This window comes from Thermobia domestica, chromosome 16 (assembly GCF_964235325.1).
Source record: "Thermobia domestica chromosome 16, izTheDome1.hap1.1, whole genome shotgun sequence".
Classification (NCBI taxonomy): Eukaryota; Metazoa; Arthropoda; class Insecta; order Zygentoma; family Lepismatidae; genus Thermobia; species Thermobia domestica.
In genome coordinates this window covers 128,138,242-128,151,632 of record NC_137469.1, presented here as the reverse complement: position 1 = coordinate 128,151,632, position 13,391 = coordinate 128,138,242, and the positions used below count along the sequence as shown (strand labels likewise).

General features: G+C 36.7%; 1 protein-coding gene across 4 annotated transcripts in view; it reads left to right on the top strand.

Moving 5' to 3' along the window:
- Positions 1–13,391, top strand: part of LOC145673404 (uncharacterized) — a 491,254-nt gene that overhangs the window by 279,679 nt on the left and 198,184 nt on the right. For 3 of the 4 annotated variants that reach the window (XM_081743072.1, XM_081743073.1, XM_081743071.1), the window contains 2 exons: positions 5,380–5,520; positions 13,168–13,305. In XM_081743072.1, coding sequence (XP_081599198.1) covers positions 5,380–5,520; positions 13,168–13,305 — 279 coding nt within the window. The remainder of the gene's footprint in view (positions 1–5,379; positions 5,521–13,167; positions 13,306–13,391) is intronic. The other variant, XM_081743074.1, reaches the window with a different exon arrangement.

Below are 13,391 nucleotides of genomic sequence, written 5' to 3'. Positions count from 1 at the left end.
AGAAACATATACCAGTCTCGAATTCTCAAAACACTATATTGTGTCCAGTGGCGTAAGTATGTGGGATTTCGCGCCATAGTAGTTACGCCCCTGATTGTGACAAGAATAGCTTGTTTTACATCACAATTCAAAGTTATATATCTAACTGTCATGGCGACTCTCTCAATTATGACGTAAACATTTCATTGACAACGGTTAATATCACCATAGCAACGCACAAACAGAAATAAATATATCCATCTACAGACATTGCTTACATTGTTTCTTTCTTCTTCTTATATTTTATGACAAAAGTGCTTGAACACTGCTGCTCTGATTACGAACGAAATATACATTATCGTTGTACAGTGACTACATTGGGTAGATGTTTGTTAAAGCCAAATATTTTCATTCATAATTTATTAACACTAAATGAATTTTTCGAAAAAGATACTTCTTAGCCAATGAATCTTATAGAGAATATTGTTTTAGAGACAATGACTGACGTTAAGAAGCAATAAAACATATTTTTTATTCCATTGAAAATCACTCCATTTGGTGAAATGTCTACGACCAATTTTATTCTGGTTCATTGATTTAGCATTTTAATGCTGACTTTCTTTCATGTACTTTCAATTACTTCATTTATATAATGTTATAGATAGTTATATTCTAAATAGTCTCATATGTAGAGTTCTGAGGGCACTAAACAGAAATAATAAAGTTCAATTACTATTCTTAGATGCCGTTTAATCTGATTGTGCGTTTAAGGAGTAGCATGAATAATTTAGTATATCTTCACATACGGCTTGAACAAATATGAAAACCAAATAATACTCTTACTACATGCTATGCTTTGAAGGTTAAGGGAAACGATATTCTTAATAGCAACATTGTGTGTAATACATGAAGAACACCTTGCACGAGGGTTTATACTACTTTCCGACTAAGTCATGCCCGCTACTTTTGATTTCGACGAAATTCAAATCGATGACTTAGTTTAGTTGTTGTGCTTTGAGAGGAAATACTGTGATCGGAATGGGATTATTCTTTTCGAAGTGATCATGGTTATGGTTGTGTATCTGGAAACTACAATGCATTGAATCCTGGCTTAGATACAAATATCCCACGGAAATAATAAATAATCCTTCATATTTTCTGTCGTCATAATAACATAAATAAAACATCAATTCACTCGCTAATCAGAGAAAGCGAAGTAGCCAGCAACATTGATTTTCCAGTGGGTGCCAGTAAATTTTCCAGTAAATTTCAAATAATTAAGAAATCTCTTGAGTGAATGGTCTGATAACCAAAGGTGTCCACAAAGACGATCTTGAAGTAAAATGAAACTTTAGGGATGTAGAAAAAATAACTTAAGTTGATGAGAAACTAGAAAAATTGAATAAACTAAGCATTATTCATAGAAAAGCACTTCTTAATCAAGGCCTGCCCATTTTTAGAAGTGGATATTGGAAGTAAGAACTATTGAGTGAGTAAGAAGCTCGAAATCCTGTTTTCGAGGGAGCAAGTCAAGTGAAAAGGGAGATACGTCATAAACCAAGGTGAGCACCTTTGGTTAAACGCAACTGTACTCTAGTAGACTCTCAAGATTTAATGTATCCGAATTCAACGAATATACTTCCAAATCGTTTTTACTTATGACTTCAGATACGATTTTAATAGGTTCCGTCTTTATTCTATATAAAGGTCCTCTGTGCTGATAAAGAACATAAAGCAATGAATTATTAGTAATGTAACTTCATTATCTTCTTAATATTCTATTTCTAGTTTGACTAATTCTTTGTTTAGGGTGTTGGACACCCCTTTTTATTATTATCACTGAGGTTATATTAACGATAAACCTATAACTAAACATGGGATTAAAACACATGAAGTGTTACCGAGTTCCCTTGTAGTTTTATAGTTAGCCGACACGCTTTGCGTTCGGGAGACCAGGGTTTGATTCCCGATGGGTGTTCACATTGTTCGTAGTACACATTAGTATGTAGGTTCACGACTTGTATAGGCCCAGTGCAGAAAAGGCGGTGTAATGGGTTAAACTCTATTAACCCATTACGGTCAGATTTAAATGCCCTGGTGTAAGCATAAATTTTGAACAATCCTGACAGTTGTCAGGGTTTCCCTCAATAGTACCAGGCATATGCCTGAATGGTATCTGTACCGAAATAGAATTGGATGGCCCCTACTTATCTCAATTCTTTCTCAGAACATAGGCTATTCCTACCAGCGTAGTGTTTCGGTGTCCACATGAACCCAAAGTTTTTCGAGTTCTTGTTAGTGTTGCTAGGAGACGAGAACTTTTCCTGTGTCGTCTCATTTCAAAACCGAGACGTACCTACAAGACGAGACAATGAGACAAAACTGACGTACTAGTTTCGTTTACCTGGTCCACTCGTACAGTACACATGCATGTTTCTCTTATTTAGTAGTCTTTCATATGTCATTCGAGTTCTTGCACCCTATTTTCATCTTTGTTACGACTAAGTCCCGTGTCTTCGCATTGCAGTTGTTTACATAATGTGCTACTTCTATTCATTGCAAACGACTCCCCCTCTCATGTATGGTAACTCAAGAGCACATTCTTCCCTGTTGTAACTATTGCCTGATGTTGCAGGTATGCAACCCACATAGCAAATATACACTTCTGCACCATATTGACAATGTTGGTGATATGACATTTCCGAGAACAAATCATTGCTTACTGTTCGTAAAACTTCGAACTGTGCAACTTTATACCCACATTTCGACAGACAATTTCCGAGGATTCCCCACTTTCTTTGGGGAATCCTTTTCAGCCTAGGCATTTTTAGATAGAACATATTCGGTTTGTTTGACGCGACATTGTCGCCTCAGGTCTGTCATTCAGGATAGTGGAGCTATGGAGCTCTAAAATTAATTTCCCCACGCTTTCGGCGTCCTGTATCTCCCAAACTATTGACCAGTTCGCATATGTTCGAAGGACTTTTTTCTCGTACGGGTGTCCGGAAGCACCTGCTGAAGTTTGTCCACATAGTTACCGTTCACCCTGTATATTGGTTTTTAATCGTAGGCGGAAAAGTAACTATTGATCCTGCAACTTTGGCTAGAATGGTCTCAGTCCTTCTAGGCTAGACCCAAGAGCCAAAAATCTAATTGAAACCATTTTGGTACCAAGGTGAGTTGCGTAATCTACACTTCCTTTTATACGAATGAGAATGTTCTGTGCACAGACGTATCAAATATTACACTAACGATGGAGACCGTTTTGGTGCCAGTCAGCGTTGGTGTGGGTGGTGTTTGGGCCTAAACTAGATATCTCTCACTTCTTTCCGCACAGAAACGAATATGTTGTGAGCACAAATGATGCACTAAGGATTGAGACCATTTTGGTATCAATTGGTGCGCCTGATGGGCTACTTTTATACAGCCCCACAAATTAAATTTTGAATACTTTAAAATTGCTATGTGTACAAACACCAGTTTTGCGTACACAACCTTTGAGACTATTTTGATGAAATTCAGAAGGGGCCGCATAAACTTTTAATCATCATGCAAAATTATTATTTTATTCACGGAAAAGGAGAAGTAATTTTCTTGCTTTGCTCTGAGCGTTTCCGAGGTGGTGAGAAACTCTGTTCTTTCTTTACCTGCAGGTGTTGCTCAGACTTATCGTCGCCGTCGATAATACAAACAAATCATTCTTTCTGAACCAAACTCTTATCTCATTAGCAGAATGCTTTGAAACAGCAAACTTTTTTATTTCCCTAGGTGAAGCTACCAACTCATGATTTTCGCTACTGAGACTATTTTGTGTATATTCTTCATAACAATAACTATCAACGTTTCGAAATCTTTTAGACACGAAGTTGTTACATTGTAAACAGGTGCGCGTTAAATGTTGCATTCGAATGCATTAACGTTTTCTTATCTCAGCCATCGTGGGAACATTGCTCGCAGCCTTTATGAGTGCAGACACAATAGTTAATCTACACACTTGTCAATGTGCATTCTGTACTAAACTGTTTTGTATCGGACTATGAGATGAAAAATCCATGAGTCATGGACTAAATTCTTAAAGTTGGTCTGCAACACTCGTTTAATTGCAATCTCCAGTTTTTTTTGCTCCCACGAAATTAAAACACGTGTTGCCAGAGCTATTAAATCTACCACTACTATATTTGTACTATGTAGGGATATACAAACTTTGGTGTTTCTCTTATTAAAGTTTATAATACACTGCCAACCAGAGACATGACAACCGTGATTTTCCGAGATGTTGGCAGAGGCGAGAATTTGGTGTCTAGTATTGAGTGAAGGAGGAACAAAAGTCTCCTGCAGACAAACTTATTTATGTGTTAATATGGGACGCCTATGAAAATTTATTAAGTATTTGGTGAAATTATAATTACAATATCAACTGCAAAAGTGAATGAAGTAATATTCCAATAACTCCCGCCTAAAGCGTATCATCTTTGGAGTTGCGGAGCCTTGTCAGAAGTTTGTGTTCCCTCCAATCCTCACACTCATTGCCCCTATTTCGCAGTGAAAGCGCAACGTCAACGTTAATAGTGATTTAGTGAAAGTGATTACAAATATAACCAAAGGGTTGCATTCTTAGCGTTTTCATCTACCACACACACACACACACACACACACACACACACACACACACACACACACACACACACACACACACACACACACACACACACACACACACACACATACATATACATATATATATATATTCGTGATATTAAGTGGTTTATCTTTCTCAAGTGTGTGCACAATTTCACTCCCTCAAGAATTCACGCTATATTAAGTGAAAATTTTGTGTTAGTATCTTTTCGTTTACTTCGTACATACATATATCTATTGAATAAATATGAATTCACCCAAAGTAATATTCTATTTTTTATTTCTGTGTGTGCGAATCCTTATTGATCGTCGGCTTTCCAGTCACGTATACACAACTGTGTGTATAAAAGTAAGTATGATTAAACCGGAGTTTCCGAACCACTGAGGCTACTCATCGCTTATTTTATCTCACTACTGTCAATTTGCGCTCGGACAGAGCACGAGCTCTGACCCAAATTGTTATCAATAGTTTCTTTAGGGAATACACCGAAAGCGAGTACCCAAGGAAACGGTAGGTAGCAGTATTAATTTCGCCATTCTATCATATTACACGATAACTGCAGAAAAGGAAATATTCAAAGATTTTTTTCTCCTCAAAAATTATTAGAGTTCCAATGTATGTCTTATATAAAGGTGTAGTTGTTGAAAGACTATTCAGAAGAGGAATCAAGTGACCATTCTGATTTCTTGATGTTTGTTTCTACTAAATATAAAAAAATATCATTATAAACTAAAGTAACAATCGACATTTTTCTCTTTCAGCTTGTGGTGAGAACCGTTATGGAGAAGATTGTAACGGATTATGTTCTATAAAGCAATATGGCTGCAAAGGATTACTCTTTTGTAAACCTAATTCAGGATGTCGATGTGGTCCTGGTATCCATGGAAATGGATGCCTCGAAGGTAAATAAGTTAGATGTACAATTAACATTAGGAAAGTCGTCACTACTATGAGTTCGGCTACTTTGATGACGAGAGTATTCTAGCAGGAGAAGTGCATTTTAGTCAAAGTCATAAAATATTGTTTTTTTGTTTTTGGAAGAAACAAATAATAATTGTAACTCTATGCACATCTTTAATAGTAAACCGATTACAGTCTTAGATCAACTATAATTGCATAATAATTAAAAATATATTTGGTGAACTAAATGCTATTTCAAAATTGAACGTACTGTACTTCAAACTGCACTTCAAAATTGAATGTGCGGTTTATGTACTGGAACCTTCAATAGCTTAATAACTTTTTTGCATTAAGAGTTTTAGAAATTGACAATCTACAATGTGTTCTCGATTATTATGCATAAAGTAGGTGTTTGCAACCGCTCGTTTAAATCTACTTATAAGTTTAGTTATAAGTCGGAAATGTGTTTGTTGGTATTCAAAAGAGAAAATTAGAGAAAATCTATGAATATTTTAGTGCTATTATTTTGATTCGTCGCTACGGCGTCTATATTGAATTGAATTGAAAAATACTTTATTCAAGCAGGCGATGTTCAACATATTGCTGCTCTACCACCTAACCCTTGTCAAGGAAATACATTCAGTTATACAAAAAAGATACAAACAGTTAAGTACAAAATATAATGGTGATATGTTTTCTTTGTGTAAATTTTCTGTGCAGTCATAGTTGCACTCGGAAACTGGCAACAACCCCGAGAGTATATTGCGCAATTACTATATTTAATCGTTGATTCTATAGTTTATTCAGTCTAAATACCAATGAAGGTGTGATCAACATGCAAAGCATAATAAACGCTTGAGTACTCATGAAATACTGAGCTTACTTGAATCTGAGGAAATTTTCTTCAATATGGAAGATGATGAAGTGATAATTGGTGTTTCGAAAAAGTTGAGTGTGGAAATGCTTTGTCAGATTAGGATTCCCATCTGAGTGACGGTGAAGCTGTCGGATACGTGGAAAGGTTGCCAATACATGTACTGTTACCTGAATGATGTAATATAGGTCTTACAATCAAATAAGCACAATTATAATGAAAGTTATAATGTGATTCCATCATGCAATACAAAGGTTAGGACTGAGTTCCGGAATAAATTCGAGAAAAAAGGGGAGAATAGAGAACGAAAACAAGAGGAAACAGTATGGAATTTAACAAAACATTTTTTTTTTGCATCTCGGAGTTCCTTTGGAACAATAATGTTGAGGTAGAATAGCAAGATAAAATAAATAAACCTAGTTGACGCTTTCATGTTTTTCTCCACAAGTGGATTTATGTACTTTATAATTGAGTAAACATAATTGTACTCGCAACAATAGAGTAAGAACATTTTTTATGTAACAAGAAACGGAATTCTTATGACAGTACATCAGAGCCAACATGTATAATTCTTTTAATCTGCTAACCACTATGACCAAACATGCCTCGGACACCTACATTTGTACACCTAGTTTGAACCCCTGCAGTTCGAAATTACCTCAGCACTACCTTTGGCTCATCCGTATATTACGTCATTTCTATCAAGACTACGAGCACACGAGAAACCGAGAATCATTACTTCACCACCGATACATGCAACATATCATCACCAATTATATCACAACATATAAAAACCGACAGTGGGTTAAAACTTGCGAAACTCTAACTGATACCTCCTATCCGCAGTACTAGAAGAGATTCAATCAACTCAGTGACAAATGTTGCATCACAATATTCCTACTCTTCTTCACAATCAATCTCCTGAAAGTGATAATGAGAGAGTCAATGCTTTCGCTAATTATTTGCAGGATATATGCACACTGCCTTTACAACATCCTCATTGTAGGTTGATGTATTCTCCGAAAGCATTGACTGTGCTATTCTCCGAAAGTAATGCCTCCTATTTTTTCATGGAAACGAATGGATATACATAAATAACAATAGCACAGCTAAACAGAGCAATATTTCTCCTACAGACTGTCATTTTTCCACATAGTTCCCACCATTCGTTATGCACAATTGCCAACGATGAACCAAAGCCTGCATGCCGCGTTTGTAAAAATGGGAACCAGCTGAGGCTAACCACTTCCTTACAGCTTTGATGTTCCGGCATTTTTTCCAAGGCATTACAGCGGACATTCAGCTTTGTACACAATTCTCTGGTCGTTATCCGGCAGTCACCACGGGATCAAAACGCTCTTCATTACGAGGGATGACAGCTGTGCAGGGTTATTCGGCATTTTCACCACCTTTTAAATGCCGTACCCATCGCTTTACATGCTGACGTCTATTGTATCGTCTCCATAGAGCTTTACCAAGCGTCGACGGATTTCAATCGGCGCAATTCTTTCAGCAGTGAGGAATTCAATCACTCATCGTTGTTTTATACGCACGTCCATATCAGGCTCCATTTTGGAACACTCCTATGCTGGCGCCAACTACCGCAGAACAATGGGACCAGCCGCAAATAAAAGAGGAAGGTTCAAGCATTAGTACTACAGCAACAACATCTGGCACGGACATACGAAGTGACCACAAAAAATAGGAGGTACTAATTTCAGAACGACCCTCGTACTAAGCATTGTATAACATTTGCCTAGGTATACTCTACCAAACTACTTAATTTTTTAGGAAAGTACAATGTGCAGCAATGCAAAAAGTTGTTTAAGCCGTAATGGTATAGGTACTGAATTTTGAAGTGAGCAAACGTAGAATTCCTTAAATCATGTGAAAAAGTCGATAATAAATATTTATCAAGTCATAAAACCGACCAAATCAGCATAAATAAATAAATAATAATTCAGAGCTGAATACAGATTGTAAATAAATGAAATCAAAAATTGTTCTAAACTAGGCTTATACATTCGGAACCCGTAAAACAATAATACTGCCATCTATATTCTCCGTAAAATGATGAAACTAGATCGTTTTGTAAGACAAGAAAGAATATAGATGTATTGTAAGATCTAGTGTTTAGGATACATCAATCACTTCTCTGCTAGAACTAGAATGTAATTTTATTAACAAAGTATAAAACTGCCTGTTGACTTACTAAGATTGGAAGTCGTCCCGATCAATCTTCGAGGAATGTGCCAACTCTGACGCAAGAAATTGTTCAAGATCTTAGCAGTGACAGAACTATCTTTTCCGAGATTTGTGAAGCAGTTGCTCGTAGGGAATGTTCTATCGACTTGTCGCGAAGAAGTCGTGGACCACTATCCCACTCACGGTGGATTACGCTAGAAGTACAGTACTGAGGTTACATGTCAGCACGGAAAACCCATCCGAAGAGCTACACATCTTTGTTCAATGCGTCTCGCGCGTGTATGCACCAGTCTGGTTTCTGATAAAGTGCAACCCTTCCTGCAAATATGGCTCAAAGCATCGTTTGCAAACCATCTCTCTTGCTCGATATGTCATACCAGAACTCAGAGAAGTTGTTTTCCGTGTTATCCAGAGAAATGCGTATTTCGCCGCTCCGGAGAACTTGCTATTGGCAATGCTCCACGACGACAGAAAACATGTGAAAACTTGCTGTTCGGCGAATCATAAATGCAAGAATGCGCGTCTCTGTAAACGAACAAAAGGAAATCAGGGAATTTAAATTCCAAGCACCAACTTCGATTCTGAGGATTACGTGGACCTCATTTGGTGGCAAGACTGCGATGTCACAGAGCCTCCCGTTACTGCCGCACTTTCAGAAGAAGAATTATGGCAATTCGTAATGTAGAGACGAGAAGTTACCAGATTCCCTTGCCATACTCAACTCGCGGAAAGAAACGTCAAATTGGTGACGAAGCTTCTGACTCTGCGGATATGAAGCAAGAGAGTTATTTATTTGGAACAAACTTCATTCACGAAGTGTCATGCCAGCTTTCCAAGCAAAAGCTTTTTATAGGACCATGAAGTAATTCCTATGTTACTTATAGTTTCAATTAAATAAGATATGAAGTTTCGGATAATCTTTTTAAGACTATATTGCAATAAAGAAAGCTCTTTTATAATATTGTATTTAATATTTGAAATATTTTGATAAAGAAATAAGCGAAAAGTTTTAGAAAATTAAACGAAGATTAAGAAATTCCTGCTTCTTCCTTCTTACATTTTTCTTAATCTTCTGAGACAAAACTTGACATATTAACGATAACTGCATTAATTATATCTAGATTCGAGAACGATCAACAGGCCCATTATATATGATAGCTGTGGCGCAGGTGTGGGGTAAAACTTCGAGCAATTGTGTCCAAATTTTGCACGGTGGTTTTATGGTTTAGTAAGCAGCAACTTTTGACACCCCAGGCGCTTTCGGATTTTAGAAACTCCAACAATAGCCTCATAAAAAGTGGAATTATATGTAAAGAAAAAGTGTTCAAGAAACAACGGAAAAACAAAGATGGCGTTGGTGGGGGCAGAAAATCTTGACCGATTTTGTTCAAATTTTGTATGGCAGTTACATTTCCTATTAGACAACTTTTGCTACTCCAGGCGTTTTCAAATTTAAGAAATTATCAGACCCCACCTATTTTCTACGTACCCTAATATATATACCAGATACTATTGGTCATAAAGGAGAATTTTTTGAATATGTCACACTACAAACATCAGTTAATTATATGCAGATACGTTTTCTTAATAAACTCCCAGTTCCTTTTTAAGATAATTTGTTAAAAATTAATATATGTATAAGAACTCTTGCTTATAATTATTTGTGTGAAAAGATAACTGCACTGTTTGGTTCAATTTTTCAAATTCTTTGCTTTTTAAATAAAGGTTTCCCAGACAGCACAATGCACGTACAGTATCCGTATAGTACATGTACAATTGCACGGATGCAACATGTGCATCATCTGTATAAATGCACGCCTGTACATGTGATGCACACATACATGCCAGGTCCTATTCAACATCTTCACGTGCACAGAACATGTGCAATGCACACGTACACGTCCTGCACAAGTGATTTACACCTACCGCGCAGGTGATTTACAAGTAGCACGTATTCAATTTATATGTAGTTCACAGGTGATTTACATGTAGGACAGCGGTGATTTACACGTAGCACACAGGTGATTTACACGCAGTAACCAGGTGATTTACATGTAGGACAGAGGTGATTTACACGTAGCACATAGCTGATTTACACGCAGTACCCAGATGATTTACATGTAGGACAGAGATGATTTACACATAACACACAGGTGATTTACATGTAGGACAGAGGTGATTTACACGCAGTACACATATGATTTACATGTACGATAGAGGTGACTTGAAGCAGTACCCAGATGACTTACATGTAGTGCACAGGTGATTTTCTCGTAGTACGGAGGTGATGTAAAAGCAAATTCGAGATGCAACGCAAAAAATTAGTTTATATATTTGGTGTCTTACGCAGTAACACCATCTATAACTGCAGCGACATTACCTTCAAAGTATATAACAAGTAACTAATAATTGTCAGTGAGAATTTTAGTTTTGGAGTTTATTATTTGCAACGAGCAAAGCTTTAGGTAGTATCTTTGACATGTTTGCCAAGTAACAAATAACACAACATATTCTGCCGTAATCGGTCACGAAAATAATTTTGTAAACCTATGAACTGTCTGACTGTAGTTACATCAGTACAATGCTGTCACCTGTTGATCTTGTATTCTAGCTTAGTGGACGTTATGGAGTTTTTACAATCATTCAGCTGTTATTCGTCGAAAAGTCTCTATAACACCACGTGAAGGAAAAACGACACCTACCAAAAATGGACGTTACTTTCTGTTGATGAGAATGAGAGTAAAAGAATGAAAATAAAAGAATACACTTGCACGGTATTATGGACGTCTCATACACACGTGCAGTAGCCGTGCAAATACCCATGGGCACACAACGACTTAAGCACCGGTAATTTAAATGTGCTTCATCCACGCAAATGCAAATGTGCACATGCACGGCTCAAGCATAGGTTATGTACATGCGCTGCATCCACGCAAAAGCACATGTGTACATAACGGCTACAGCACGGATTATATAAATGTGTGCTTCATCCATGCAAATGCACATGTGCACATAACGGCTTAAGCACGGGTTACGTACGTGCGCTGCATCCATGCAAATGCACATGTGTACATAACGGCTTAAGCACGGGTTATATAAATGTGTGCTTCATCCATGCAAATGCACATGTGCACATAACGGCTTTAAGCACGGGTTCTGTACTTGTGCTTGTTCCATGCAAATGCACATGTGTATGTAACGGCTTAGGCACGGGTTATGTAAATGTGTACTTTATCCATGCAAATGCACATGTGCACATGCACGACTTAGTCACTGGTTATGTACGTGTGCATAACCCACGTAAATGCACATGTGCACATACACCGGTTATGTATGTGTGCTTCATCCACGCAAATTCACGTGTACAGCTTATGCACGGGTTATGTATGTGTTCATCATCCACACAAATGCACATGTGCAAATGTACGGCTTATGCATGGATAGTGCACATGTGTCGTACACGTACGTGTTGTCTGGGTTGCTAATTATTTCGTAGTTATCATTTCTACCTTATAAAATATGAAACTAAACTATAAAGGGATTGTGTTTAATTTTACACAATTGTGGGAAAATGAATTAAAATGTTCTTTAAAATATCTTAAAGAAATTTATGTTTGAAGTTTCAGGCAATTTCTCTCGTGGCTCCATGGATTACTATACTTAACGTTAGTTCTATTGGAATCCGCACCGTCAAATAAATATAAAAAGAACCCACGAAAGTTTATCTAAGTGTGGATACTTTTAGTACTGGCACGAGTAGCAGTTCTTTTAGATTATGTGTCTTATTGAACAATCTATATTATTCATATTCAGGTACCAATTAATAAGTATTATGTATAAATGAATTAAAGCTAAAATCTGAAAGTAAATAAAATACACCGTGAGAATAAAGTCCTGCCCTGATTATAAAAAATTATTACGATATAATCGTTGGACAGAATAATGTAAATTCTGGTTCGTTACATAGGTTAGTATTACAAGTTGTCTTAAGATCAATAGCGTGCTGTGATATCACGAATGCAAATCGCCCATCAGCGTTCATCGTAAGTTTGTGACTTCGTATGGCCACACCTGTTACTGAAGTCGAGGAACTGAAAGTTAGGATACAACCAATGGTGGGTACTGTGACAGAAGACATGTTACAAAACACCTGGCGGGAACTGGAATACCACTTAGACATTTTCCGAGCTACCAAGGGGGCACACGTTGAAGTGGTCTAACGTAACTGGTGTTTAAAAAACTTGTAATAATAACCTATTTAACTGTACAGTATTTACATTATTATGTCAAACGGTACTTCTGTAATAAAGTTTTGTAATCAGTTTTGTAATCAGGGTAAGACTTTATGCTCACCCTGTATATTTAGAACATTTAACACAAGTCTCTCATAACATCAATGGGAATTTCTCGCAAAGTTCCTAAGAAGTAGAGACTAACATTTTGTTATAGGATTTTTTAAAAAAAATAAACAATAAATATTATTTTATATAATTTACATTACAAAGGGAAAGATGTAGAAATAATTCAAATTGCTTCTACTTTTTATTCCCTTTTCTTGCTTATATTTTAGATTGCAGTGAAGGTTACTTTGGAGCTAGTTGTTTGCAAAAATGTGCACATTGTTCACACAATTCAACTTGTAATAGATTTACGGGTGTTTGTCCTGAAGGATGTGCAGATGGATATTATCCGCCATTTTGCCGTGAAAGTAAGTAACATCATTTCTTAGTCTCTTACTGTTAAAATATAACTGAACATTTCAAGCATGACATGAGTTTATACGTAAATAGTAAA